Raw genomic sequence first — 27,884 nt, forward strand, 5'->3', positions numbered from 1 at the left:
TCAGCCGGACCTGCCATGCCAGTCTGTATATCAGCTGGACCTGCCTGCACCTGCCATGCCAGTCTGTATATCAGCCGGACCTGCCTGCACCTGCTATACCAATCTGTATATCAGCCAGACCTGCCTGCACCTGTTATGCCAATCTGTATATCAGCCGGACCTGCCTCCACCTGCTATACCAATCTGTATATCAGACATACCTGCCTGCACCTGTTATGCCAATCTGTATATCAGCCGGACCTGCCTCTGCCTGCTATGCCAATCTGTATATCAGCCGGACCTGCCTGCACCTGTTATGCCAATCCGTAAATCAGCCGGACCTGCCTGTACCTGCTATGCCAATCTGTATATCAGCCGGACCTGCCTGCACCTGCTATGCCAATCTGTATATCAGCCGGACCTGCCATGCCAGTCTGTATATCAGCTGGACCTGCCTGCACCTGCCATGCCAGTCTGTATATCAGCCGGACCTGCCTGCACCTGCTATGCCAATCTGTATATCAGCCAGACCTGCCATGCCAGTCTGTATATCAGCCTGAACCTGCCTGAACTTGCCGTGCTAGTCTGTATTTCAGTAGTACTCTTATACTGGGCTGTTGCGGCTACCTGTTCCTTGTGTCCAAGGTCTGTCCCGGAGTAGCACCTGGTGTCCATCAGCAATAAAGTCTAACCCCACCATCAGGGGCTCTAGTGAACAGACAGGTGCTCACTTAGTCACGCCCACCCAGGCTCTCCACGGACCACGGCACAGTGGTTCCACTACTGCCATTATATTTATTTGACAGAAAATCACTTAGTTTAAATTAATTGCCACCCACATAACCAACAGATATTGTCCTTGAGACACATAATATAGAAGAAAAAAACAGCACATCTAAGGAATAAAATAACAAAATCTTGAGACAAGTTACTTACTTTCTAGGAAAGTTCTATAATAGCGAACAATGTTTGGATGACAAAGCTGTAAGACAAAATATGATGATGCTATTGTTAGCACGTCAGAAATCACAACCATGTGACAGTCAAGAAAATACCAAGAAAGCTGGAAATATCTATAATGACAAACTAAACCAAAATTGCCATTTAAGTGAAAATAATCTTCAGATGTGAGAGGATCAGATTGGTGAAGTTTGTGATTCTATCTCTATTGCACGTCTGTTAGGGTATGTGCCCACGATCCAGAATAGCAGCATTTTGGACGAAGCTCACCTGCGCTTTGTCCAAAACATTACGTTCTATGATATAAGCACAGTGGATGGGAATTAAAGAAATCGCATACCCACTGTTTCTGCTGCAGAGACAGAAATTTTCACAATAGAATATATTGGATGCATTGTTCAATGAACACATGTGGATTTATCTGTGTGATTGGACTCAGCGTTTTGGACGCAGCAAAAATATGCTGTATCCAAAGCGCTGCTATTTCCTGATCATGGGAACATAGTCTTAAGGTTTTGTTGTACACATATCATCTGTTTATTCCATGGATTTGTCACACAACTGTTACAGTATATCTCCTTCTTTTGCAAAGCAATTGCCAAAAAAAGATCCATATTGTTGACCAATGTTACGCATTCAAGTGGAATAGCCCCTGAAAAAAAAACTGTAGCATTCATTTGCCCAATGTGTGACATCCGAGTGTTACCCATTTTTGACAAATAGAAGAATCTTTCAATTTTTTTTTCACACAAAATAAACGGATAACATGGGGATTGTAAAAACTGACACACAAACCAAAAATAGATCCGGCACAGTGGAAAAAGAATACTGTCCATTTTTTACACACATAAGAATTTGGCCTTACTAGAAATAGGATACAACATTTTAGGAAAACTGCAATATCCATACTGCAGTTAGAAGCATGACCATAAAATAGTCAAAAACCATGTGGTCATTTAATTCTCCCCAATTTTATAATATACAGTATGTCATATTACACTGGTCTACAAAAAAAAAAAAATTCTGGCATGGACTTTAAGAACAGTTTTAGACTAATTTGAGGGTGCTGAATTCAAATCTGATCTTATAATTTTTCTATCACATCACATTTTTGCGCTTTAGGTATATAGCCTATTTTCATGAATTCCATGATAAATATAAGTAGTGTATGAAAAGTGCCGGTTTATACGGTTCACTAAGGTAAATTTAGTTTTCATTTAGTCTCCCAATAAATGTGAGAATATCTTTGTTTTCTTTGAACATGCATAATTCCCATTTGTTATGATAACACCCTTGTTTTCTGTACTACTGGGACAGTAGAGCTACAGCAGAGCATTGGGTGAAAACTGAATGGCCTCAGCGACAGGGTTTGGCATCTGGCGATAAGAATGTCATCCATGATCCTCTAGTGGATAGGAAGGACATTGTCTTTCCTCCCTTACACATAAAACTTGGATTGATGAAGCAGTTCGTCAAAGCTCTCAATCACAGTGGAGAATGCTTTAACTATATATGTTCGACTTTTCCTGGTCTTAGTGAAGAGAAGAAAAAGGCTGGAATATTTGATGGACCTCAAATAAGAACACTTATGAGAGACCCAAATTTTATCACATCAATGAATGAGACAGAAGAAAGAGCTTGGAAATGCATTTTGTAATGTGGTGCAGAATTTTCTAGGGAATAAGAAAGCAGACAACTATGAAGAGATTGTGGAAGAGCTACTAATGAGTCTGCGAAATCTTGGATGTAGAATGAGTATCAAGATTCACTATTTACACAGCCATTTGGACTTTTTTCCAGAGAACCTTGGGAATGTGAGCGAGGAACAAGGGGAGCGTTTTCATCAGGACATTAAAACAATGGAAGAACGGTATCAAGGCCGGTGGGACTCACATATGATGGCTGACTATTGCTGGAGCTTGATGAGAGACAACCCAGAAGCCGCACATCACAGATCAGCCAAGAAAGGAAGTTCAAATAACTGCCATTTGCCATTCATTTCTGTGCCATATATATATATATATATATATATATATATATATATATATGTGTGTTTTTATATTTTGTAGTTTAATTCTGTAAGTATATTTGATTTGCTGTACATAGACTTTATAATCTTTGTTATTTCTTGATTAAAAATATACAAAATGTAGTACCAAAAATCATGTGTTTTTATCATAAAACATTAGGAGTAATTTTCATCAAAAATTGAAAATATCTTGAAATCCTGATGTGATAGCCAAAAACAGAGTTCATATTCGTAATCAGAAGCCAAAATTGACTTAAAATGTTTTAAAACCTTTTGCCAGAAAAATTGTGTTGACCAGTGTAATAGACCATTTGAAATTAATGGTTAGTTGAGTACTTACTGTTAATTGGAGCTTTGCATCTTTGACCATGTCTCCATCACGGGAAAATGGTATGTATACTCCTACCTAGTACCAGCTTCATGCTCACTAATATCCAGATGGATAAAAGTCATCAGCAAGCAACACAGGGTTTTTAGGGGATCAGGCAGTAGGATCAACCCTCCTAAGCCATGTATATGGGCATGCAGGTCACCAGAAGTTGAATAAGATGATACCATAATATCTACGATCCAATGTCTTATTCCATAGAAATCCTAATTTTCCTTAATATGTAAATGAGCTGTTAAGATCTCTGGAATGGACACAGATCTCCCATGTGTGAGACATGCAATGACTGAAAGTCTGTTCTGGTGTCACGGCAGAGATGTGTGTGATTATAACTACCACAGTATAGCAGAGCTGAACGTTTTCTCATCACAAACACATTTGCGGTTGTAGCCCTCCTCTCACAGATTCCTTCTAAGATAGTAGGATTAAGAAGGTGTTTACCTAAAAACTTTCTTTTGGCTATGTTCACTGTCATGCTGTGGGTGTAAGCCCTGTACCGCTGAGGACCCCCTGCACAATCACAACAGCTGTTTCAGGTGAAACAACTGTTTCCCTGCAAGACTAAGTGATTGTGCAGGGAAAACACTTACTGAAATGCAAACAAATGACAGTAACAATGTGAGGATTGCAATTGGATCTTCTCTCTTTATTGTATATCATGCCCCCCGACGAAAAATGGGTGAAACGCGTGTTGGGGCACCTGGGCCACACAGCAACTATCTCTTAACTTCATCCCATGATGTAAGTGTTGCCTGTAATACATACTGTATGTAGTTTTCTGCATTGTCCACAGGGACATACTCTGTAGGCATTGGGATACACATTATATAATTAACATATTTTATATAAATAACCTTTTTTTATTAGTTGTACTATACATTGCATTTTGTCGTCCTCCATTGGGGTACTCTGTATTTTAACTATTGGTTTTTATTAATATTAATTTGTGTTCTCTTTAGTAAACTATTCCGTTTATGAGACTTTAGTGCAGTTTTTTTCTTTGGGTGGTATTATAAGGATATAAAATAGAAGAATTGATTTTTATCGTTGCCCACCTGCTGCCTTTGTTTTGTATTGTCTGATTTGACTTTTAAATCTGTTATCACTAAAAAAGTTTGGTTTCAATTTTAATGCAATAGGATTTGTGTCTGGCATAAATGTAGCCTGCAACATTATTTATGACAAAGGTTAATTTTGTCTACATTAGTTTTGCTCCACCCCTTGATCTGAGACAACGTGTTGCTATAATAGAGCATTTACTCCCTCTATCTGTTCCTCAAGGACAGTTATAGAAAGTGAACAATACAGCATACACGTACACTCATATGTACCTGCTCTCTGATTATTGTCAGCTCAGACACTATGTTCTCAGCGTTGTTCTCTCGGTCTCTCTTGTCTTTACCAAATGCTGGGTTGTGTAAATTAATTTCTTTCATTGCGAAGAGATTCTGTCCGCTGCGTTTCCTGACCTGTATAAAATATTATTATACAAAATGAATGTATCAAGACTAAAAAGGCTAAAGAACAGGAAATGAACTCTAAAAAACGTTAATTGTATAAAAGGATTATAATAAAAAAAAAACAAACAAGTTATTTTACACAGGATAGGGGAAAACTTACTGATCACTAAAGTTATGACTGCTGGGGACATGGCTGTCACCAGGAATTTCAGGGCCCCAAACTGGCAAAATGTTCGAGCCCCCTTGAAACTCCTCCAAGGCTTCACACCAGTTGCACCTCCACCACAACCCCCTTGAACCTTCCACAATCCCACCACCCACTCTAGGAAAAACTCCACTTCTGCATCATGTTCTCATCAATAACACATTAACAGTTCCCATCGAACACCATATTACATACATAGCCATTAGTTTTTGTTTTGGACAAAAGATTTTTTCATCACGACAAGGTAGACGCTTTTAGTATGCGTTTCATCCTGCACTTTGTCAGCATTCTGCCATATAAAGTGGCTCTGATATTATTACAGCACCCCCTAAGTGTCCTTTTTTAAACTTTACGAGGACTCCTATTACCCAGGACCCTTAATAGTTTATCTCCTTATATATGTTCTTCTCCCCTCAGGAATCCCCCACAACAGGGTGATGAAACACGTAGGGATGGTTTGTACAAGGACATTTTTAAGAAGGATAGGTCACACTTGGGCGCTGTCCTTGACAGCAAGGAAGATATTGCATTGGGCATGATGGGGAATGTAGTTTTACCTGTCTAACTTAATTTACCTTTTCTCCCTCCTGCATGATGTTTTTGCTCATGGGAAACTTCTAATGGTAAGATCCAACCATTTTTTAATTGAGGACTGGTTCACTTTATCAATTTAATGTCTGTATATGTCATCGTGAAGTATTAGATACCCATATTTTAATCTTGAATTTTAAGTTAGACTAGCTGAAGAGCCCGGCGTTGCCTGGGCATAGTAAATATCTGTGGTTAGTTATAGCACGTCACTTCTCTTATTTTCCCATTACGCCTCTCATTTTCCCAATCACATCTTTAATTTTCCCCCTCACATCTCTCATTTTCTCCCTCACACCTCTCATTTTCTCCCTCACTCCTCTCATTCCCGCCTAACACTTGTCATTTCGACCTCACATCTGTCATTTTCCGATCACTACACTATTTTCCCTCACTCCTCTCATTTTGCACTCACACCTCTCATTTTCACCTCAGTATATACATGTTTGTCATCTCCCTTATATATAGTATACACCTGTATGTCATATCCTGTATACCTGTATGTCATCTCCTCCTTTATATAGTATATACCTGTGTGTCATCTCTCCTGTATATAGTATATATCTGTGTGTCATCTCCCCTGTATATAGTATATACCTGTGTGATCTCCTGTATTAGACCTCGTTAACACGTTATTTGCTCAGTATTTTTACCTCAGTATTTGTAAGATAAATTGGAAGCCTGATAAATCCCTAGCCAACAGGAAGCCCTCCCCCTGGCAGTATATATTAGCTCACACATACACATAATAGACAGGTCATGTGACTGACAGCTGCCGTATTTCCTATATGGTACATTTGTTGCTCTTGTTGTTTGTCTGCTTATTAATCAGAATTTTATTTTTGAAGGCTAATACCAGACTTGTGTGTGTTTTAGGGCGAGTTTCGTTTGTCAAGTTGTGTGTGTTGAGTTGTGTGTGGCGACATGCATGTAGCGACTTTTGTGAGATGAGTTTTGTGTGGCAACATGCGTGTAGCAACTTTTTGTGTGTCGAGTTGCATGTGACAGGTTAGTGTAGCAAGTTGTGTGCAGCAAGTTTTGCGCATGGCGAGTTTTGCGCGTGGTGAGTTTTATGTCTGGTGCCTTTTGAGTATGTGCAAGTTTTGTGTGAGGCAACTTTTGCATGTGTTGCAAATTTTGTGCATATGGCAATTTTTCCGCATGTGCAAGTTTTGCGTGTGGCGAGTTTTCCATGAGGTGAGTTTTGCACTTGTGGCGAGTTTTGCGTGAGCCTATTTTTTGCATGTGGCGAGTTTTGCGCGTGGTGAGTTTTGAGCGGCGACTTTTGTGTTTCGACTTTTATGTGGCGAGGTTGGTGTATGTGTGGTGAAATGTGTGCTGAGGGTGGTATATGTGTTCAAGCACGTGGTAGTGTGTGGCGCATTTTGTGTGTGTGTTCATATCCCCGTGTGGTGAGTATCCCATGTCGGGGTCCTACCTTAGCAACTGTACGGTATATACTCTTTGGCGCCATCGCTCTCACTCTTTAAGTCCCACTTGTTCACATCTGGCAGCTGTCAATTTGCCTCCAACACTTTTCCTTTCACTTTTCTCCATTATGTAGATAGGGGAAAAATAGTTTGGTGAATTGGAAAGCGCGGAGTTAAAATTTCACCTCACAACATAGCCTATGACGCTCTCAGGGTCCAGACGTGTGACTGTGCAAAATTTTGTGTCTGTAGCTGCGACGCTTCCAACACTTTTCCTTTCACTTTTTTCCCCATTATGTAGATAGGGGCAAAATTTTTTGGTGAATTGGAACGCGCGGGGTTAAAATTTCACCTTACAACGTAGCCTATGACGCTCTCGGGGTCCAGACGTGTGACTGTGCAAAATTTTGTGGCTGTAGCTGCGACGGTGCAGATGCCAATCCCGGACATACACACACACACACACACACACACACACATTCAGCTTTATATAGTAGATTTAATCTATGATATGTGATCCTTCTTACCCCAGACCACATATTACTACCACACAGTGACCGAATACTACAATACTGATCAATAAAAAAAAACACAATACTAATATCACCATAAGTGCCATTATACACAGGATCTCTGTATGTAGTGTTTAGTCTACAGGTAATACAAGGATCACTATGACATTATACACAGGAGCTCTGTATATAGTATATAGTGTACAGTTAATACAGTAATCACAGTTGACATTATACAAAGGAGCCCTGTATATTGTTTATAGTGCTTCAGGTGAGTATTTATTTGATGCTGATAGAAGAAACGACAATTTAGTAAGACGTTTCGGCCAATTAATGGCCTTTAATATATAGTCACCTTTTCAAATAAGCATCATGGAAAAACCAGGTAAGTCGTGTCACCGCAAAGAAATATATCATAGAACATATTAACCCCTTAACCCCCAAGGTTGGTTTGCATATTAATGACCGGGCCAATTTTTACAATTCTGACCACTGTCTCTTTATGAGGTTATAACTCTGGAACGCTTGCATGGATGCCGGTGATTCTGACATTGCTTTTCTCGAGAAACATTGTACTTCATGTTATTGGTAAAATTTTGTCAACATTACTTGCATTTATTTGTGTAAACAATGGAAATTTGGCAAAAAATTTAGAACATTTTGCAATTTTCCAACTTTGAATTTTTATGCCCATAAAACACAGAGATATGTCCCACAAAATACTTAATAAGTAACATTTCCCACATGTCTACTTTACATTAGCACAATTTTGGTACCAACATTTTTTTGTTAGGGAGTTATAAGGGTTAAAAGTTGACCAGCAATTTCTCATTTTTACAACACCATTTTTTTAAGGACCACATCACATTTGAAGTCACTTTGAGGGGTCTATATGATAGAAAATACCCAAGTGTGACACCATTCTAAAAACTGTACCCCTCAAGGTGCTCAAAACCACATTCAGGAAGTCTACTAACCCTTCAAGTGCTTCACAGGAATTTTTTGAATGTTTAAAAAAAATGTAACATTTAACTTTTTTTCACAAAAAATTTACTTCAGATCCAATTTGTTTTATGTTACCAAGGGTAACAGGAGAAATTGGACCCCAAAAGTTGTTGTACGATATGTCCTGAGTATGCAGATACCCCATCTGTGGGGAAGAACCACTGTTTGGGTGCTTGGCAGAGGTCAGAAGTGAAGGAGTGCCGTTTGACTTTCCAATGCAAAAGTGGATGGAACTGAGATAGGACGCTATGTCATGTTTGGATAGCCCCAAATGTGCCTAAACAGTGGAAACCACCCACAAATGACACCATTTTGGAAAGTAAACCCCCTATGGAACATATCTAGATGGGTGGTGAGCACTTTGACTCACCAAGTGCTTCACAGAAGTTTATAATGTAAAGCAGTAAAAATAAAAAAATCATATTTTTTCACAAAAATGATCTTTTCGCCCCCAATTTTTTATTTTGCCAAGCGTAAGAGGAGAAATTGGACAACAAAAGTTGTTGTACAATTTGTCCTGAGTACGCCTATATCCCATATGTGGGGGTAAACCATCGTTTGGGCACATGGCAGAGTTCGGAAGGGAAGGAGTGCTGTTTAACTTTTCAATGCAAAATTGACTGGAATTGACATAAGACGCCATGTCGTGTTTGGAGAGCCCCTGATGTGTATAAACAGTGGAAACCCCCACAAGTGACATCATTTTGGAAAGTAGACCCCCTAAGGATCTTATCTAGATGTGTTGTGAGAACTTTGAACCCCCATTTTATAAAGCAGAGCCGTGAAAATAAGAAAATATTTTTTAGCCCCCAAATCTTTATTTTGCCAAAGGTAACAGGAGAAATTGGACCCCAAAAGTTGTTGTCCAATTTTTCCTGAGTATGATGATACCCCATATGTGGGGGGAACACCGTTTGGGCGCATGGCAGAGGTCGGAAGGAGCGCCTTTTTGGAATGCAGACTTAGATGGAATGGTCTGCGGGCGTCACGTTGAGTTTGCAGAGCCCCTGATGTACCTAAACAGTAGAAACCCCCAAGTGACCCCATATAGGAAACTAGACCCCCCAGGGAACTTATCTAGATGTGTTGTGAGAACTTTGAACCCCCAAGTGTTTCACTACAGTTTATAACACAGAGCCGTGAAAATAAAAAATCTTTTTTTTTCCACAAAAATTAATTTCTAGCCCCCAGTTTTGTATTTTCCCAAGGGTAGAAAAAGAAATTGGACCTCAAAAGTTGTTGCCCAATTTGTCCTGAGTACGCTGATACCCCACATGTGGGGAAGGAGCATCGTTTTACTTTTTCAACGCAGAATTGGATGAAATTGAGATAGGATATCATGTTGCGTTTGCAGAGCCCATGATGTGCCTAAACAGTGGAAACCCCCCAATTCTAACTCCAACCCTAACCCCAACACACCCCTAACCCCAACCCTAACCATAACCACACCCCTAACCTGAACACACCCCTAATCCCAACCCCAAACACACCCCTAACCCTAATCCCAACCCTAGCCATAACCCCACACCTCTAACCCTGACATGCCCCTAACCCAACCATAAATGTAATTCAAACCCTAACCCCAACTCTAGCCCCAACCCTAACCCCAACTTTAGCCCCACCCCTAACTTTAGCCCCAAACATAACCCTAACTTTAGCCCCAACCCTAACCCTAACGGGAAAATGGAAATAAATCCTTTTTTAAATTTTATTATTTTTCCCTAACTAAAGCAGTGATAAAGGGGGGTTGATTTACTATTTATAGCGGGTTTTTATGTTTGGCAGCTGTTACACACTAAAAGATGCTTTTTATTGCAAAAAATAGTTTTTGCGTCACATTTTAAGAGCTATAATTTTTCCATATTTTGGTCCACAGAGTCATGTGAGGTCTTGTTTTTTGCGGAACGAGTTGACGTTTTTATTGGTACCATTTTTGGGCACATGATATTTTTTGATCGCTTTTTATTCCGATTTTTGTTAGGCAGAATGAACAAAAACCAGCAATTCATGAATTTCCTTTGGGGGGGCGTTTTTACCGTGTGGTAAATTTAATAGAGCGGTTTTATTATTCGGGTTAGTACAATTACAGCGATACCTCATTTTTATCATTTTTTTATGTTTTGGTGCTTTTATACAATAAAAACTATTTTATATAAAAAAATATTTTTGCATTGCTTTATTTTGAGGGCTATAACTTTTTTATTTTTTCGCTTATGATGCTGTATGGCAGCTCGTTTTTTGCGGGACAAGATGACGTTTTCAGCGGTACCATGATTATTTATATCCGTCTTTTTGACCACGTGTTATTCCACTTTTTGTTTGGCAGTATGATGATAAAGCATTGTTTTTTGCCTAATTTTTTTTTTTCTGGTGTTCACTGAAGGGGTTAACTAGTTTTATAGGTCGGGTCTTTACAGATGCGGCGATACTAAATATGTGTACTTTTATTGTTTTTTATTTATTATTCACATAAAGAAATGTATTTGTGGAACAATATTTATTTTTCTTTATTTAGGATTTTTTTTTTTTATATTTTTACACAGTGTAATTTTTTTATAACTTTTTTACATTGTCCCAGGGTGGGACATCCCTATACAGTGTCAGATTGCTGATCTGACACTTTGCAGACAGCTGTGTCAGATCAGCGATCTGACAGGCAGTGAAGGAGGCTTGCTGGCGCCTGCTCTCAGAAGGCACTGACAAGCCACCTCCCTGCAGGACCCGGAAGGACCCCAGCGGTCATCTTGGATCCGGGGCCTGCAGGGAGGAGAACGGAGGAGATGCTCGGAACAACGCGATCACATCACGTTCTGAGGGTCTCCGAGAAGAACGCAAGGAGCCTCCTCCCTGCGCGATGCTTCCCTATGCCACCAGAACGCTGCAATCATGTTTGATCGCAGTGTTCTGGGGGTTAAAGTGCCGGGAGCGGTCTGTGACCAATCCTGGCACATAGTGCTGGATGTCAGCTGTGAAAATCAGCTGACACCCGGCCACGCTTTCCCTGTGAGCGTGGCTGATAGCTTATGATGTACTATCCCTCCCATCCATGGGAATTAAGTCCCAGGTCACATGGACGGGATAGTATGTCCGATGGCAGAAAGGGGTTAAGCCCCAGTAGAGTCAATGCCCAGTGTAAGCAATGGGTTCAGGAGGAGCCGGTCTCCAGGGAATAAGGGCTTGAGTTATTAGTGGTGCAGTGGAGGATGCGGACACTCCTGTGCTCTATGACATATTTCTTTCTGGTGACTTGACTTACCTGGCTTTCCCATGATGCTTATTTGAAAAGGCGACTATATGATAAAGGCCATTAATTGGCCGAAACGTCTTATTAAATTTTCGCTTCTCCTATCAGCATCAAATAAATACTCACCTGAAGCATTATTTTTCTTGTACGTGTGCAGTTCTTTTTTTCTGAACTTATGCCTATAGGACCTTTGGTTCCTTTCACTAGCACCGTTTTACAAAAAGTCGAGTGCTAACCATTTGTCTTTCCTATTGTTTATAGTGTACAGGTAATACATGGATAACCAGTAACATCATACTCAGGAGCTCTGTATGTAGTGTCAGTATACAGGTAATACAAAGATCATCAGTGACATTATACACAGGTAATACAGTGGTCACCAGTGATATAGTAAAAGGAGCTCTGTACATCAGTGTAAAGATAATACAGTGATCACTGCTGACATTATACACAAGAGCTCTGTATATAATGTCAGTTAACAGGTAATACAGTGATCACCAGTTACATTATACATAGGAGCTCTGTATATAGTGTCAGTGTACAGGTAACACACTGACTCACCGATGACATCTCTAGTTGAAGTCCTTCATCATTTTTCTTCTTCATCCAGCACAGACCGCTATCATTTGTACCAGCCAGGACTTGTCTCTCCAGAATATAACATAGTAATCTACAGTACTGCTTCCAGAACACATTCCCCACTTTTTCTCCAACTTCTACATTGCGTAGCTGAATACAGACGTGCACCCACCATTAATTAGTTATTATGCAACCCACCACTTCAAATTTAAATTGTAATCCACCACTGTGCCCCCACTAACTATATACAACCACTTTAGAACCTGTACTCTTTATCAAAATTCATTACCAGTCACATTCCTTCATCCTCAACAACCCCACTCTATACCTCCCGCTCCCCTGATTCATTACATTTACATGCCCCCTCCACCCTAATTCATTATGTCATGTCCTCTCTCTTTCCCACCCCCAATTCATCATCATTTTATCTCCCCCATTCCCCAGTCTCAATTAATCATCAGTTCCTCTCCCCCCCACCCTGAATTCATTATCATTTGCTGTACACCATATTCAATTCATCAATATTTGCTCTCACCACCACCTAATTCATTATTTTCTCTCCCCACCCACCAACCCTCAATTCATCATCATTTGCTCTCCCTTACCCTCAATTTATTATCATTTGCTGTACCCCCACCCACAATGCATCATAATTTGCTCTCCCCCGCCCTCAATTCATCGTTATTTGCTCTCCTCACCTCCCCTCAAGTCATCATTTGCTGTTCCCCTCCCCAATTCATCATTATTTGCTCTCCCCACCACCCCACCCTTCAAGTCATCATTTTCTGTCCCCATCCCCCACCCTGAATTGATAATTTGCTATCTCCCACCCCTAATTCATTGTCAATTGCTCCCTCTAAGCCGATTTAATTCATTTTATAAGAAAAAAGTATTCAAACTTATCTTTCATGACCCCCTGCAGGCGCAGCTCCACTTCTAGTGTTCTTCTAGAAAGTGACATCATTGTGTATGCCCCTTCACCAGCATGTCACAGAAGAGGCGGAGAGATGGACGGCTGTTCCGTGGAGCTCTAAGAAAGGTTCCCTGCACTGAAATGTGAGCCGCCGATGGAGGCGTGTCGGCGCATGTTACATTATCATAACCTTGGGTCTAGTGAGCAGAAGCACAAGGGGGGCGGATAGGATCCAGGGCTCCCCTCTTTACTTCTGCTCACTAGGCCCCGTACAGCAAGGGCAGTAACTGCCTTGCTGGTGGCGTTTTTTGGGGCCCTCATTGATACCAAGATCGGGTCTTTAGAATCCAGAGAATGAGGCTCTGCAGCCTGGTCTTGAATGAGGTGTACATGGACATAAAGCACTAAACTGGTCCCATAGAAAATACATGGAGCGGAAGACCGCATTCGCATCTCCAAGCTATTCAGGAAATAGGCTGCGAAGACTCATTCTGGGGGCTCTAAAGTCCTGATCTCAGGATAGTGGATAACTTGTTTTATTTTTGTGAATAACCATTTAACAAATTTTTATTAATAACGCATATAAGATAAAATATTATAAAAGTTAAAAAACGCTATCTCATTGCACACTTGCATCAAAAAGTATTATTAGAAAAGATTAATAAGTGTAAAAAAGCTAAAGAAATGGAGAGTATTCTAACATACTGTAGGTCATTTTAACAATATAGTACATCGACTTATGTAAAATGATAAAGATAAAATGTTATAAAAACTTTTAAGCAGTTGTCTCATTACTAATAAGCCCTTTAAGATGGAGGTATCGGTCAAACCCAGTTTTTGAGACCTCCAGCAATCACAGATTTGGGGGAGACGACTCAGACATTTTCTCTGCAACTGTTGTAGTATTACACATTGACCATGTGAATGAATGGGTGCCTATGTAAGGTATCAAAGGCATGAGCATCAAGAAAGCTTGTTCCACTACGGGCTATAGAGGCCAAGCACCAAAGAGGTATGGTGTCATGTGTCCAGATGCCATAAAGCACCTGATATTGGAGGTTACTTTACCTACTACCACCCTTTTACTCTTGCTTTGCACATGAACTTTAACATACACTAAGCTGCTACTATATGCTAGGAGGAATTAACTGAATTATATCTGATCAGAAGTTTAATTCTCAGATTCATTAGCCAGGTAGAAAATAAACTATAGAAAATTTGTTACATGCATGTGTCACCATTATATACATTTTGGCCATATCTTTACTCTAGTCTGGATACCATACATATTGTTAATGTCTTTTTTATGTATATTCAGTAAAGATTATTATTTTTTATGTGAAAAATGCTCTTTTTTTTAAAGATAGATTATATTGTCAGGTTCTGCATGTTTCCTTGTTACCAATTTTGGATGACTTGGGAGTTTTGCTTTAAATTGGTTTACTGGGATTAACATATTCCAGTCTATGGGATAGATCATCAATATGAGATCAGTGGGGGTCCAACACCCCTTACCCCATGTCAGTGCCAATCATGTTTTACAGAACTGAACTCCAGCCCTCTGTATGCTGCTGCATTTTACCTCCTATTCAAGTGGTAAACTTCAGTACTTCGCAGCAGCCAAAAAACAATGAAAGGGGGTGTGGGTGTGGGGTTTGGTTCCATACATTGCCAATATATTGATGCTGCTTAAACAGATATCAACTGATTGCTGGAGCTTTTGAGTGTCAGACCTCTACCAATCTCATGTTGATGACCCATCCTATGGGATAACCTATTGATTACCTATCCTATATCCTGGACAACGCCAATTGCACCTTGAAGACTAAAAAAATCATATCTAAAACACAGTTGTGAAATTGTTGTTTTTTTTTAGCAGACAATTTAACAGATCATTTTTAATACGGTACGTTATATGTACCCCAAAATGGTTCTGAAAAAAATACAACTAACTCGCCAAAAAACAAGTTCTCACACAGATACTGCACAAGATTTGAAACATTAAAAGTAATTAAAATACTAAAAAACTCATTGCGTCCTTAAGGGCGATAATAGCTGCGTACATAAAGGGGTTGTCTGGAGAGCAAATTATTTTTCAAAGTGCACAGAATGGGATAAAATAGGCAATACGCCCCTTACCCATCTCCCAGAGCTTCTGTTCTGATGCTGACCAGTCCCTGCCAGTCTTTGCTCCCTACCAGTCTTTTCACAGGGACATCTCTAATTGTAAGTAGTCACCTGCAGCCCATGACTGGCTGCAGTTGGAGATTACAGACGTCACATGCTGTGTGGTTGGGACATCATGAGAGCAGCAAGAAGTAGAAGCCAGCAGGGGAGCAATAGAGATGGAATATTCCCTCCCAGTCTGAGCATCATATTAACAAATTTTAACCCTTTGAAAACTGTTTAAGCAGGTTAAATAGAATTCGGCAGTAAAGAGGTCTGTGCTCACAAGGACATAGGCATAAATAATTATCTATTGATCATGGCATCTATATGGCTCTCAGAAAGGAGTAAGAAGATTATTAAAAGACAAGGATTATATCTCAACTGGTAGATTAAAAAACTCTATAAAAATCACCTTATAGACACTCCCAAATGCTCCGCTTCCAAGGTGGTCTAAAATTGCATAGTTTCCTATACATTTTGTGGGCGTCTTATTTTGATTGATGCCTTCAATACTATCGGAGACTTGCTTCAGTTCATCTTCCTGTAAACCACATAAAACACCACTTACATTTGCGGAGATAATGACGACATTTGGTTGTTAAAGAGGATTTATAGTATAGCACTTACCGGCAAAGCATTTAATTTCGATACAAGGTCTTCATAGGCACTGATCTCTCGAATATAATGTCCAATATCAATGAACATCTCAAACAAATCAGGTGGAAAAAACCTACAACAAATGCAAATGAGATGCAATAAAAGTAACCAAGCACCGTACTGTCACATAACTATGCATACATTCCTGGCTATGTATTCGTAAATGAGAAAATAAAGCAGTATCCAAAATTTGGTTATTATGTCCTCTCCCCTCTGTACCAGTCTGTCATTGTAAATTTGTTTACTGTAAATGATATCTGTAATTCTGTATGTAACCCCGTTCTAATGTACAGCACCATGGAATTAATGCTATATAAATAAATAAATAATAATATGTTTCTTTTACTTACTAAGATATTCTTTTATGTGACTATTTAGCTATTTTTGCATAACTTACAACAAGAAGTGTAGTTGCCACTTTTGACTCAGCATCATACTTATTGTGATACTAGAAATGTTTTACATTTCTTGATCAGTTACTGAAAAGCCAATGTGAAAGAATATGGCTGCACCCTTTAGGCTATGTTCACATAGCAGTTGACCCTACGTTCATGGCTACGTCAGGGCTTCCATCCGAGTTCCCACAAACGGGATTGGGGTGTATGTGCTGGTGGGGCCATTGACTGTAGTGATGCAGACGGAGAAATAGTTTTTTCTGTCGTACATCCTTTTCGGCCATGTATGCCTAATGCAGGCGGGCAACAAGATGTAGTAGACTAGGTGTCGATGCCCTCCTCAACTAGGCGTATAATGCCAAAGATGATGTATAACAGAGCACATTGCAACTCCATCTAACTCATTATAGTCAATGGCCCTAACAGCATGTAAGCCCAAATCCCATATTGTGGGGATTCGGACATAAGGATAAATGGAGCCAACGAATGTAGGATCAAAGTAATGTGAACCCTGCCTTATATCACACTTTCAATTTGAACAAAATTATTAAGGCTCACCTCCATGTAATACAGTTAGGGCCAGAAATATTTGGACAGTGACACAATTTTCGCGAGTTGGGCTCTGCATGCCACCACATTGGATTTGAAATGAAACCTCTACAACAGAATTCAAGTGCAGATTGTAACGTTTAATTTGAAGGGTTGAACAAAAATATCTGATAGAAAATGTAGGAATTGTACACATTTCTTTACAAACACTCCACATTTTAGGAGGTCAAAAGTAATTGGACAAATAAACATAACCCAAACAAAATATTTTTATTTTCAATATTTTGTTGCAAATCCTTTGGAGGCAATCACTGCCTTAAGTCAGGAACCCATGGACATCACCAAACGCTGGATTTCCTCCTTCTTAATGCTTTGCCAGGCCTTTACAGCCGCAGCCTTCAGGTCTTGCTTGTTTGTGGGTCTTTCCGTCTTAAGTCTGGATTTGAGCAAGTGAAATGCATGCTCAATTGGGTTTAGATCTGGAGATTGACTTGGCCATTGCAGAATGTTCCACTTTTTGGCACTCATGAACTCCTGGGTAGCTTTGGCTGTATGCTTGGGGTCATTGTCCATCTGTACTATGAAGCGCCGTCCAATCAACTTTGCAGCATTTGGCTGAATCTGGGCTGAAAGTATATCCCGGTACACTTCAGAATTCATCCGGCTACTCTTGTCTGCTGTTATGTCATCAATAAACACAAGTGACCCAGTGCCATTGAAAGCCATGCATGCCCATGCCATCATGTTGCCTCCACCATGTTTTACAGCGGATGTGGTGTGCCTTGGATCATGTGCCGTTCCCTTTCTTCTCCAAACTTTTTTCTTCCCATCATTCTGGTACAGGTTGATCTTTGTCTCATCTGTCCATAGAATACTTTTCCAGAACTGAGCTGGCTTCTTGAGGTGTTTTTCTGCAAATTTAACTCTGGCCTGTCTATTTTTGGTATTGATGAATGGTTTGCATCTAGATGTGAACCCTTTGTATTTACTGTCATGGAGTCTTCTCTTTACTGTTGACTTAGAGACAGATACACCTACTTCACTGAGAGTGTTCTGGACTTCAGTTGATGTTGTGAACGGGTTCTTCTTCACCAAATTAAGTATGCGGCGATCATCCACCACTGTTGTCATCCGTGGACGCCCAGGCCTTTTTGAGTTCCCAAGCTCACCAGTCAATTCCTTTTTTCTCAGAATGTACCCAACTGTTGATTTTGCTACTCCAAGCATGTCTGCTATCTCTCTGATGGATTTTTTCTTTTTTTTCAGCCTCAGAATGTTCTGCTTCACCTCAATTGAGAGTTCCTTTGACCGCATGTTGTCTGCTCACAGCAACAGCTTCCAAATGCAAAACCACACACCTGGAATCCACCCCTGACCTTTTAACTACTTCATTGATTACAGGTTAACGAGGGAGACGCCTTCAGAGTTAATTGCAGCCCTTAGAGTCCATTGTCCAATTACTTTTGGTCCCTTGAAAAAGAGGACGCTATGCATTACAGAGCTATGATTCCTAAACCCTTTCTCCGATTTGGATGTGGAAACTATCATATTGCAGCTGGGAGTGTGCACTTTCAGCCCATATTATATATATAATTGTATTTCTGAACATGTTTTTGTAAACAGCTAAAATAACAAAACTTGTGTCACTGTCCAAATATTTCTGGCCCTAACTGTACATGGTAAATATTCAATAAAATATTATCCAAGTCACAAAATTCATGATGTGCACTAACTAACTTTAGGCACTGCTTCTGCTGTACTATAGTGTGTATATATATATATATATATATATATATATATATATATATATATATATATATATATATATATATATATACATACTATGTATACATGAGCATTTATACAGAATTCTGCCAGCTGAAGTAGTTTTCAAAACCAGTAGCTATATTGCTGATAGTGATAGCTAGATTCCCTGCAATTGATCCACTAAATGATTTCAAAATTGGGTTCTGAAACTCCAAGACTAGGGCCTTTGCAGCCCCTTCTTGACTGGAATGCTTGACTACTGCTCTATTCATTTTCTATGGGATGGCTGGAGAAAGCCAAGTGCTGTATTAAACTTTTTCCAGCAGTCTCAAAGACAATGAATGGAGGGAGGTCAAGCATGCGCACCTCCACTCTATTCAAGACATGGCTGGATATCCCCATTCTCAGAGTTCCAGAGCCCTAAGTTCAGGATCGTTGGGGATAAATTATGAATTTGGGAATAACCCTACAACTATCATGATTTTTTTTAGATTTTTAGAGAGTATAATTCTACAGAATTATTGATGTAAAAATTTAAACTAAGTAATCAAATATTAAAGGGGTTGTTCACTATTAGGACAACCCCTTCTTGATCAAAATGTTTGGCACCACCTCTTGAAAAAGCGAAACTCAAGTCGGGATGGAGAGGGGCGTTCCATCTCCATACACCATGGCTAAGTTGCGGATCATATTACTGATCTGTGGCTATGAGTGACATTATTATTACATATATTACTTTCAATGGATGCCACTTGTGCTTTTTTCACTGTTTGATCCTTCTTTGTGAATTCAAAAATCTGAGTAGCTTGTAGTTTTTAATCACACAGGCACGTCTATGGTTACGAGCTCTGATCTTTTTTTTACTCTCCTGACCCCTTATAAGAATCATAATTTCCATATGCTCTAGTTGATGAACTCTTTGTCGTCTACATTTGTCACTTATTACCTACGTATGTAATTTTAGTACATGCTCCCATGGATGATATTCCGACAGGAACACCGCTTTCTTATTGTTCCTCCCTTATTATAAGACCTATTTTGTAATGTTTATTCTTTTATTATTTATTATTACATTTTATCTTTTATTATTTGTTTGTATGTAACAAGCAGTTGGATAATCCCAGCTTCAAGATCCTTAAGGGGGCTAACTGGTGCAGTAAAAAGTGAGAAAATAATGTTTTTAAAAATGTGAAAAAATAAAAAAATTTAAAAGTTCAAAACACCCCCTTTTGCCACTTAAAACATAAAACAAAAACAAAAAATACACATATTTGATCTTGCTGAGCTCAGAAAAGTCTGATCTATCAAAATATAAAATAAATTACGGTAATCCGATCAGTAAACGGCATAACAAGAAGAAGAAAAATCGAATTTCCTGAATTATGTTTTTTTGGCTGCCGCAACATTGCAATTACATGCAATAAGAGGCAATCAAAACATCATTATCTGTAAAAATGTAAGGGCACAAGAAATAAGCCCTCACACAGCTCCATATCTCAAAAATGTCAAGCATTACAGGTCTGGGAAAATGGCAAAAGCCATATACAAATGTATTAATTATTTTTCATCACTTTAAAAAAAACATACATGTTTGGTACCTGCATAATCGCACTGACCTGGAGAATCATATCGCCAGGTCAGTTTTACCGTATAGTGAACATGGTACATAAAAACAAAAAACAATTAGGAATTGTACTTTTATTTGCCATTTCAATGCACTTGGAATTTTCTTTCCACTTTCCAATGCTTACATGATAAAATGAATGGTGTTATTCAAAAGTACAAAAAAACAAGACCCGATATGGCTCTGTGAACGTAAAAATAAAAAGGGGAGGAAAAAATTCTTAAAGCTTACCTATGATTTCATATAACATTTCAGAATAATCTGCCCTGTGTGTACATGAAGAATAGCAATCTTTCTGGACATTATATGATTTTTTTCCTGTATTTTTCACCAGTTTTTCCCCTCTGAAGGCTCTAGCTCTAATTTTCAGTCCTGTCTGACCTAGTGGGAGAATGCTAGCTATCATATCTCCCATTCACAGTACACAGAAAGATTCCTGTGCTTTTTTTTCCTCTCTCTACAGCACATGGTCAGAAGAAGCATTAACATGGAAGATACTTTATAGCAGCATTATGCAGCGGCATTGAGCCTTTGCGGCTGTGAATCCAGCACTGTACTAACGTATAATAGTTTCTTGTTGCTGCAGCATAAGTCTGTGTGTGTTTCACTGTCGGGAGCTGTTTTTCCAGAATGGATGGCGAGTTCAAGAGGCAGGTGAAAGGGTGGAAGTGGCTCATAGTTGAAAAAGAATCAGATTTCTCTGATAAGAAAAAATACAAAGTTTCTTATTTTAGCTTATACTACTGATATACAGAACAGACCAAAAGTTTGGACACACCTTCTCATTTAAAGATTTTTCTGTATTTTCATGACTATGAAAATTGTACATTCACACTGAAGGCATCAAAACTATGAATTAACACATGTGGAATTATATACTTAACAAAAAAGTGTGAAACAACTGAAATTATGTCATATTCTAGGTTCTTCAAAGTAGCCACCTTTTGCTTTGCTTTGATGACTGCTTTGCACACTTTTGGTTTGTACTGTATGCAAAGGGCAGCATGGTGGCTCAGTGGTCAGCACTGCAGCCTTGCAGCACTGGGGTACTGGGTTCAAATCCCACCAAGGACAAGATCTGCAAGGAGTGAATATATTCTCCCTGTGTTTGCGTGGGTTTCCTCGGGCTTCTCCGGTTTTCCCCCCACACCCCAAAAACATACTGATAAGGAATCTAGATTGTGAGCCCCAATGGGAACAGTTCCGATAATGTATGTAAAGCGCTGTGAAATTAATGGTGCTATATAAGTGAGTAAAATAAATAAATACAATTTTATTGAGATAACAGTGACCATTTAAAGATCTAATAGATACGCCCATATTAGAGAGTTTCCTACATTGCTGCCATGGCAGAATCAGCCAGAAGGCCTAATATTTCAGAGCCAGCCACAGTGTCCCTATAACAGTGCCAACATCAGTACCTCCAAACAAAACCAATCATAGTTATTCTCAAAACATAGGCAGCTACAATAGATGTCTCCATGCAGAGTTCCACTTTCCTTTGGAAAGATGCTCTCATTCAGCGATACCGGACAACTTTCCAAGTGTACCCTTTATCTCCGCTAAACTTCAGGACCCTGCGGACCCCCAATGTAAATTATTGTTTTCCACAACTTACATATCTTAATATACAGTGCCTTGCTAAAGTATTCGGCTCCCTGGAGGTTTTCAACCTTTTCCCACATATCATGCTTCAAACATAAAGATACCAAATGTAAATTTTTGGTGAAGAATCAACAACAAGTGGAACACAATTGTGAAGTTGAATGAAATTTATTGGTTATTTTAAATTTTTTTTCAAAAACTGAAAAGTGGGGCGTGCAATATTATTTGGCCCCTATAACGTGATACTTTGTGGTGCCACCTTTTGCTGCGATTACAGCTGCAAGTAGCTTGGGGTAGGTCTCTATCAGTTTTGTACATCGAGAGACTGAAATTCTTGCCCATTCTTCTTTGGCAAACAGCTCGAGCTTAGTGAGGTTTGATGGAGATCGTTTGTGAACAGCAGTTTTCAGCTCTTTCCACAGATTCTCGATTGTATTGAGGTCTGTACTTTGACTTGGACATTCTAACACCTGGATACGTTTATTTGTGAACCATTCCATTGTAGATTTTGCTTTATGTTTAGGATCATTGTCTTGTTGGAAGACAAATCTCCGTCCCAGTCTCAGGTCTTTTGCACACTCAGGGATTTTTTGGTGCAAAGACCAAAATTTAATACATACAGTAGCCACTAGTTACAAACGTTTCGGTCATGATTGACCTTCATCAGTGTACTAGGGTTAATTTTTAGATGCTAGTGTGAGTAGAACACAGACAGTAGCCAAAGATCAGCTAAAGGGTGTAGCCCAGAGCATAGGTGGTCAGTGCCCTGCAGTCAGGTATACTGTGACCCAAACTAGGTATGTGCCGAGTATCATATGTCGCCGTATCCACCGCGGGACAAAGTGTACACACCCCCTTGTCTTGCAGTGGATATCGCGACATAAGATACTCGGCACATACCTAGTTTGGGTCACAGTATACCTGATTGCAGGTCACTGACCACCTACGTTCTGGGCTACACCCTTTAGCTGATCTTTGGCTACTTTTTGTGTTCTACTCACACTAGCATCTAAAAATTAACCCTAGTACACTGATGAAGGTCTATCACGACCGAAACGTTTGTAACTAGTGGCTACTGTATGTATTAAATTTTGATTTTTGCACCAAAAAATCCCTGAGTGTGCCCGGTATTTGATATTTAGCTATAAGGTTTGGGAACCTACTGTGTGGCACCTCCAAGTTTGGCTGTGCTAACATTTATTCCTATCAGGCCTTTTGCAGACTCCAACAGGTTTTCTTCAAGAATGGTCCTGTATTTGGCTCCATCCATCTTCCCATCAATTTTAACCATCTTCCCTGTCCCTGCTGAAGAAAAGCAGGCCCAAACCATGATGCTGCCACCACCATGTTTGACAGTGGGGATGGTGTGTTTAGGGTGATGAGCTGTGTTGCCTTTGCGCCAAACATATCGTTTGGCATTGTTGCCAAAAAATTCGATTTTGGCTTCATCTGACGAGAGCACGTTCTTCCACATGTTTGGTGTATCTCCAAGGTGGCTTGTTGCAAACTTTAAAGACACTTTTTATGGATATCTTTGAGAAATGGCTTTCTTCTTGCCACTCTTCCATATAGGCCAGATTTGTGCAGTGTACGACTGATTGTTGTCCTATGGACAGACTGTCCCACCTCAGCTGTAGATCTCTGCAGTTCATCCAGTGATCAAGGGCCTCTAGGCTGCATCTCTGATCAGTCTTCTCTTTGTTTGAGATGAAAGTTTAGAGGGACGGCCCGGTCTTGGTAGATTTGCAGTGGTATGACACTCTTTCCATTTCAATATGATCGCTTGCACAGTGCTCCTTGAGATGTTTAAAGTTTTGGAAATCATTTTGTATCCAAATCCAGCTTTAAACTTCTCCACAACAGTATCACGGACCTGCCTGTTGTGTTCCTTGGTCTTCATGATGCTCTCTGTGTTTCAAACAGAACCCTGAGCCTATCACAGAGCAGGTGCATTTATACGGAGACTTGATTACACACAGGTGGATTATATTAATATCATCAGGCATTTAGGACAACATTAGATCATTCAGAGATCCACAATGAACTTCTGGAGAGAGTTTGCTGCACTGAAAGTAAAGGGGCCGAATAATATTGCACGCCCCATTTTTCAGTTTTTGAATTTCCACATAAATTTAAAATAACCAATACATTTTGTTCAACTTCACAATTGTGTTCCACTTGTTGTTGGTTCTTCACCAAAAATTTACATTTGGTATCTTTATGTTAGAAGCATGATGTGTGGGAAACAGTTGAAAAGTTCCAGGGAGCCGAATACTTTCACAAAGCACTGTACAGTTACCTTTATCCTGTTCTGTCCATATGTGTCCGGATCCCAGAATTCCAAGCGGTGGAAGTTCACCGACCGCCATATTGGGACACCCAAATGATGGGTGTCTCAATATGGAAACTGCTGGTGGTACCAGCCTCTTGCACGGTACCACCAGCAGAACACCGTCGCACCAAACACACACACTTCATACGCCATACGCACCACACACACAAGTACACACACACACACACTGCATACACTGTACGCAGCCTCTTGTGCGGTACCACCAGCTGAACACCATCGCGAACACACCACCGCCGGGATCAGCCAAATGATTCACTGACCGCCGCCATCTTTGTACAGGAGGAGCACATGGGGTAGACAGGTCAAAGAAGAGAGCACAGACGAGAGAAGTCAGCACATGGGGAAAGAGAGAGTGGAGAGCCTGCCCCCATTGTGACATTACCGCCCACCCGATGCGATAGCATCGGGCCTCCATCTAGTGTTCACATATTATTGAAATAATCCTTATTACCTTTGTTGCATTGTATTCACAGTATGCATACTGTACCTTTTGAACAGATCTCGATTTCTTTCCATGCTAAAGAGAAATCTTAATGCTCTGAACGCATAACACTGTGTGAACAAAAAGAAAAAAAAGACAGAGGAAATGAAATATTTATGCCCATCCACAAACACTATCACCCAGCAGGATCTTTCAGGATATTTCATTACTACCTAGTATGGCATTTATTTTGCATACTCTATAATCTTAGGCCATCTGGCGGTACATCCTCAGTGTGGAGATCTGCTGCCAGATGGTATTACAACTATCATATTTAGTCAAATTGAATTGCATGTTAAATATTTTGAAATGTTTATGTCAGTGATCATTTTAATGTATACAACAATTCTATGCTTGTTCTCATATGTGAGACTATTAATAAAGGGCTAATGCAGGTTTTTCTAAATTGATAAAGTCACAGAAAACACTCTGGGTTAAACTATAGGAAGAAAGGTAGAAATAAAACTTAAACATTTAACTAGAATTCATTTGTAAAAAGAAACATATACTGATCTGCAATACAATTCTCACAAAAAGCAAACACCATAATTAGAATTAGAACAAACAGTAGTGCACTTTTCTACATAAAGATCAAACACAAGAACCAGTAATATCCAAACCTAAATGACACACAAATATCACTAACGAGTCAGTTACTAGTCTATTTTGATCAATAAACAAAAAAGCAATGGGAATTTGAAAAGAAAAACCTAAACCAAATTAATATTTGTTATGGCCAACTTTTGACTTTAAACAGTGTGAATTCTTCTAGGTACACTTGAACAAAGTCATGGATTTTTTTTAGAATTCTAGTCCTTCATAAAGTCCTATAGTACATACAGTTCTAGTAACCAATTATACTAGTGATTATGATCATTAATTTATGAAACACAGTAATTAACAGAAGCAGAAACAGCTGTGTGGGATAAAAACTGAGTGAGGAACAGTCAAACTCTGCTGTAAAGGTGAACTTGTGGAAGACTCAAGGTTCATATCACAGGTCATACACTGAAGCAAGACAAAGCATAGCAATGAGATACAATGTAGTTATACTGCATCAGCAAGGTCTCTCTCAGGCAAAGCATTTGAAGATGTCCAGCAGTGCCAGCAGCTTAGAACTCACAGCAACCAGTGGCATCCAACTAAACCCATCTACTGTTCAGAGAAATTTGGCCAAAAGTGGTCTTCATAGAATAAATGTGGTCAAATAGCTACACATTCTACATGGAAACAATGCGCAGAAACTCAACAATGCACAAAACATATGATCTCGGGTACAGAAATTGGCAGCATCCTCAGTGTGTCTGGGATGCAGTTACAGCTGAGGCTGTCAGTACTTTGATTGACAGCTCAGTCTTCCAGTCTTGTGCAGGGGTGTGCTGAGCTGTCAGTGTGTTGATTGACAGCTCAGCTGTCCAATCTGAGACTGGGAGGCTCTGGCTGTCTCCAGGTGTACTTTGTCCCAGTTGATCCGCTATCCTGGTATTCTGACCTCAAAACGTTACCTGACTATGCCTTTGTCTCTTCTTTCTGTTTATAATGTAACTACCCTGACTCTCAGTTTGGCCGTGAAAAGTGACGCAGCGTCACACCAGGTGCTCTATACTGATAAGTCAAAATTTGAAATATTTGGCTGTAACAACGGGCAGTTTGTCTGCCAAAGGACTAAAAAGTACTACAATAATGTGTGTCTGCGGCAATAGAGTAGCATGGTGAAAAATACTTGAGAGTTTAAAGCTGTATTTCAGCAAATGGAGTAGGGGAATTGGTCAGATTTAATTGTGTTCTCAGTGCTAACAAATAAAGTCAGATACTTATCCATAATGCAATACCTTCACAGTCATCTGATTGGCTCCAAAGTACTCTGTAGAATGACAATGACCCCAAACATACAGCCAATGTCATTAAGAACTATCTTTAGTGTAATGACGTCTGTGGGAATCTTTTCTACTAAATAGACTGGATAAGATACAGTGGTAAACCAAATGGATTATTATGACTTCCACAGACCCCTAATATCAACATCATCGAGTCTTTCGGTGTGAAGCTGAGTCACTTCTCATGGCGAAGCCATGAGATGGGATAGTCGAGGAGTCTAAGGTCAAAAGCCAGGAAGGTAAGTCGTAAACCGAAGAAAGAGATAGATGATAGCAGATCTGAGCAAAAGGGGTTAAACAGATGGATGGTCAGAATGAGGTCAAAGGTCAGGCAACTACCCATCCACAAATAGAATGCAAGGCACAGAGAGATAAACCACACAGTAGCTGAACGTGTGTCTGGCAGGGGTCTGGGAGAAACAGCCCAGATAAGTAGCCTGGCAATCAACTGGCACAATGAACACCTGGAGACAGCGAGAGTCTACCTGTCTCAGATTGGACGGCCGAGCTGTGAATCAACACACTGACAGCTCAGCATGCCTCTACACTAGACTGGACAACTGAGCTGTCAGTAACAGCATCCCAGACACACTGAGGGGTGACACGATGGCAGTCTGGGATTACATGAAGAAACAGAAGGATTTGAACAAGTTTATGGCCAATTCAGATCTGTGGTTAGTTCTCCAAGATGTTTAGAACAACATTCCTGCTGAGTTCCTTTAAAACTTTGTGCAAGTGTACCTAGAAATTTGATATTTTAATGATGTTTTGAAGGGAACGGGTGGGAACATCAAACATTGATTTGATTCTCTTTTGTTCACTTTCCATTATGTTAACTGATTAAAATAAACTATTAACACTTCTATACTTGTAATCATTCTTACTTTGCAGCAATTTTTACCATCTGCTAAAACTTTTGCACAGTACAGTACATTACATATAAGACAGCATTGTCTTTTCTTCATTGTAGCTTCCACCTAAGCTTTAGGTTCTTAGGCTATGTGCACACGTATAAAGGTCCACGCTGCATTTTTGCTGCAGTTTTATTGTGGATTTACCGTGGGTTTTCTGCGGATTTCACTGCAGTTTTACAACTGAGGTTTTCTATAGGAGCA

General features: G+C 39.7%; 1 protein-coding gene across 2 annotated transcripts in view; it reads right to left on the reverse strand.

Moving 5' to 3' along the window:
- The window catches only part of NEK10 (NIMA related kinase 10), a 337,168-nt gene that overhangs the window by 173,258 nt on the left and 136,026 nt on the right, over positions 1–27,884 (reverse strand). For both annotated transcript variants that reach the window (XM_069730006.1, XM_069730007.1), the window contains exons 16-20: positions 24,899–24,963; positions 16,089–16,191; positions 15,874–16,002; positions 4,688–4,825; positions 916–961 (exon numbers count right to left, since the gene is read on the reverse strand). In XM_069730006.1, coding sequence (XP_069586107.1) covers positions 916–961; positions 4,688–4,825; positions 15,874–16,002; positions 16,089–16,191; positions 24,899–24,963 — 481 coding nt within the window. The remainder of the gene's footprint in view (positions 1–915; positions 962–4,687; positions 4,826–15,873; positions 16,003–16,088; positions 16,192–24,898; positions 24,964–27,884) is intronic.

Source organism: Ranitomeya imitator, chromosome 6, assembly GCF_032444005.1.
Source record: "Ranitomeya imitator isolate aRanImi1 chromosome 6, aRanImi1.pri, whole genome shotgun sequence".
In the NCBI taxonomy this organism is placed as follows: domain Eukaryota; kingdom Metazoa; phylum Chordata; class Amphibia; order Anura; family Dendrobatidae; genus Ranitomeya; species Ranitomeya imitator.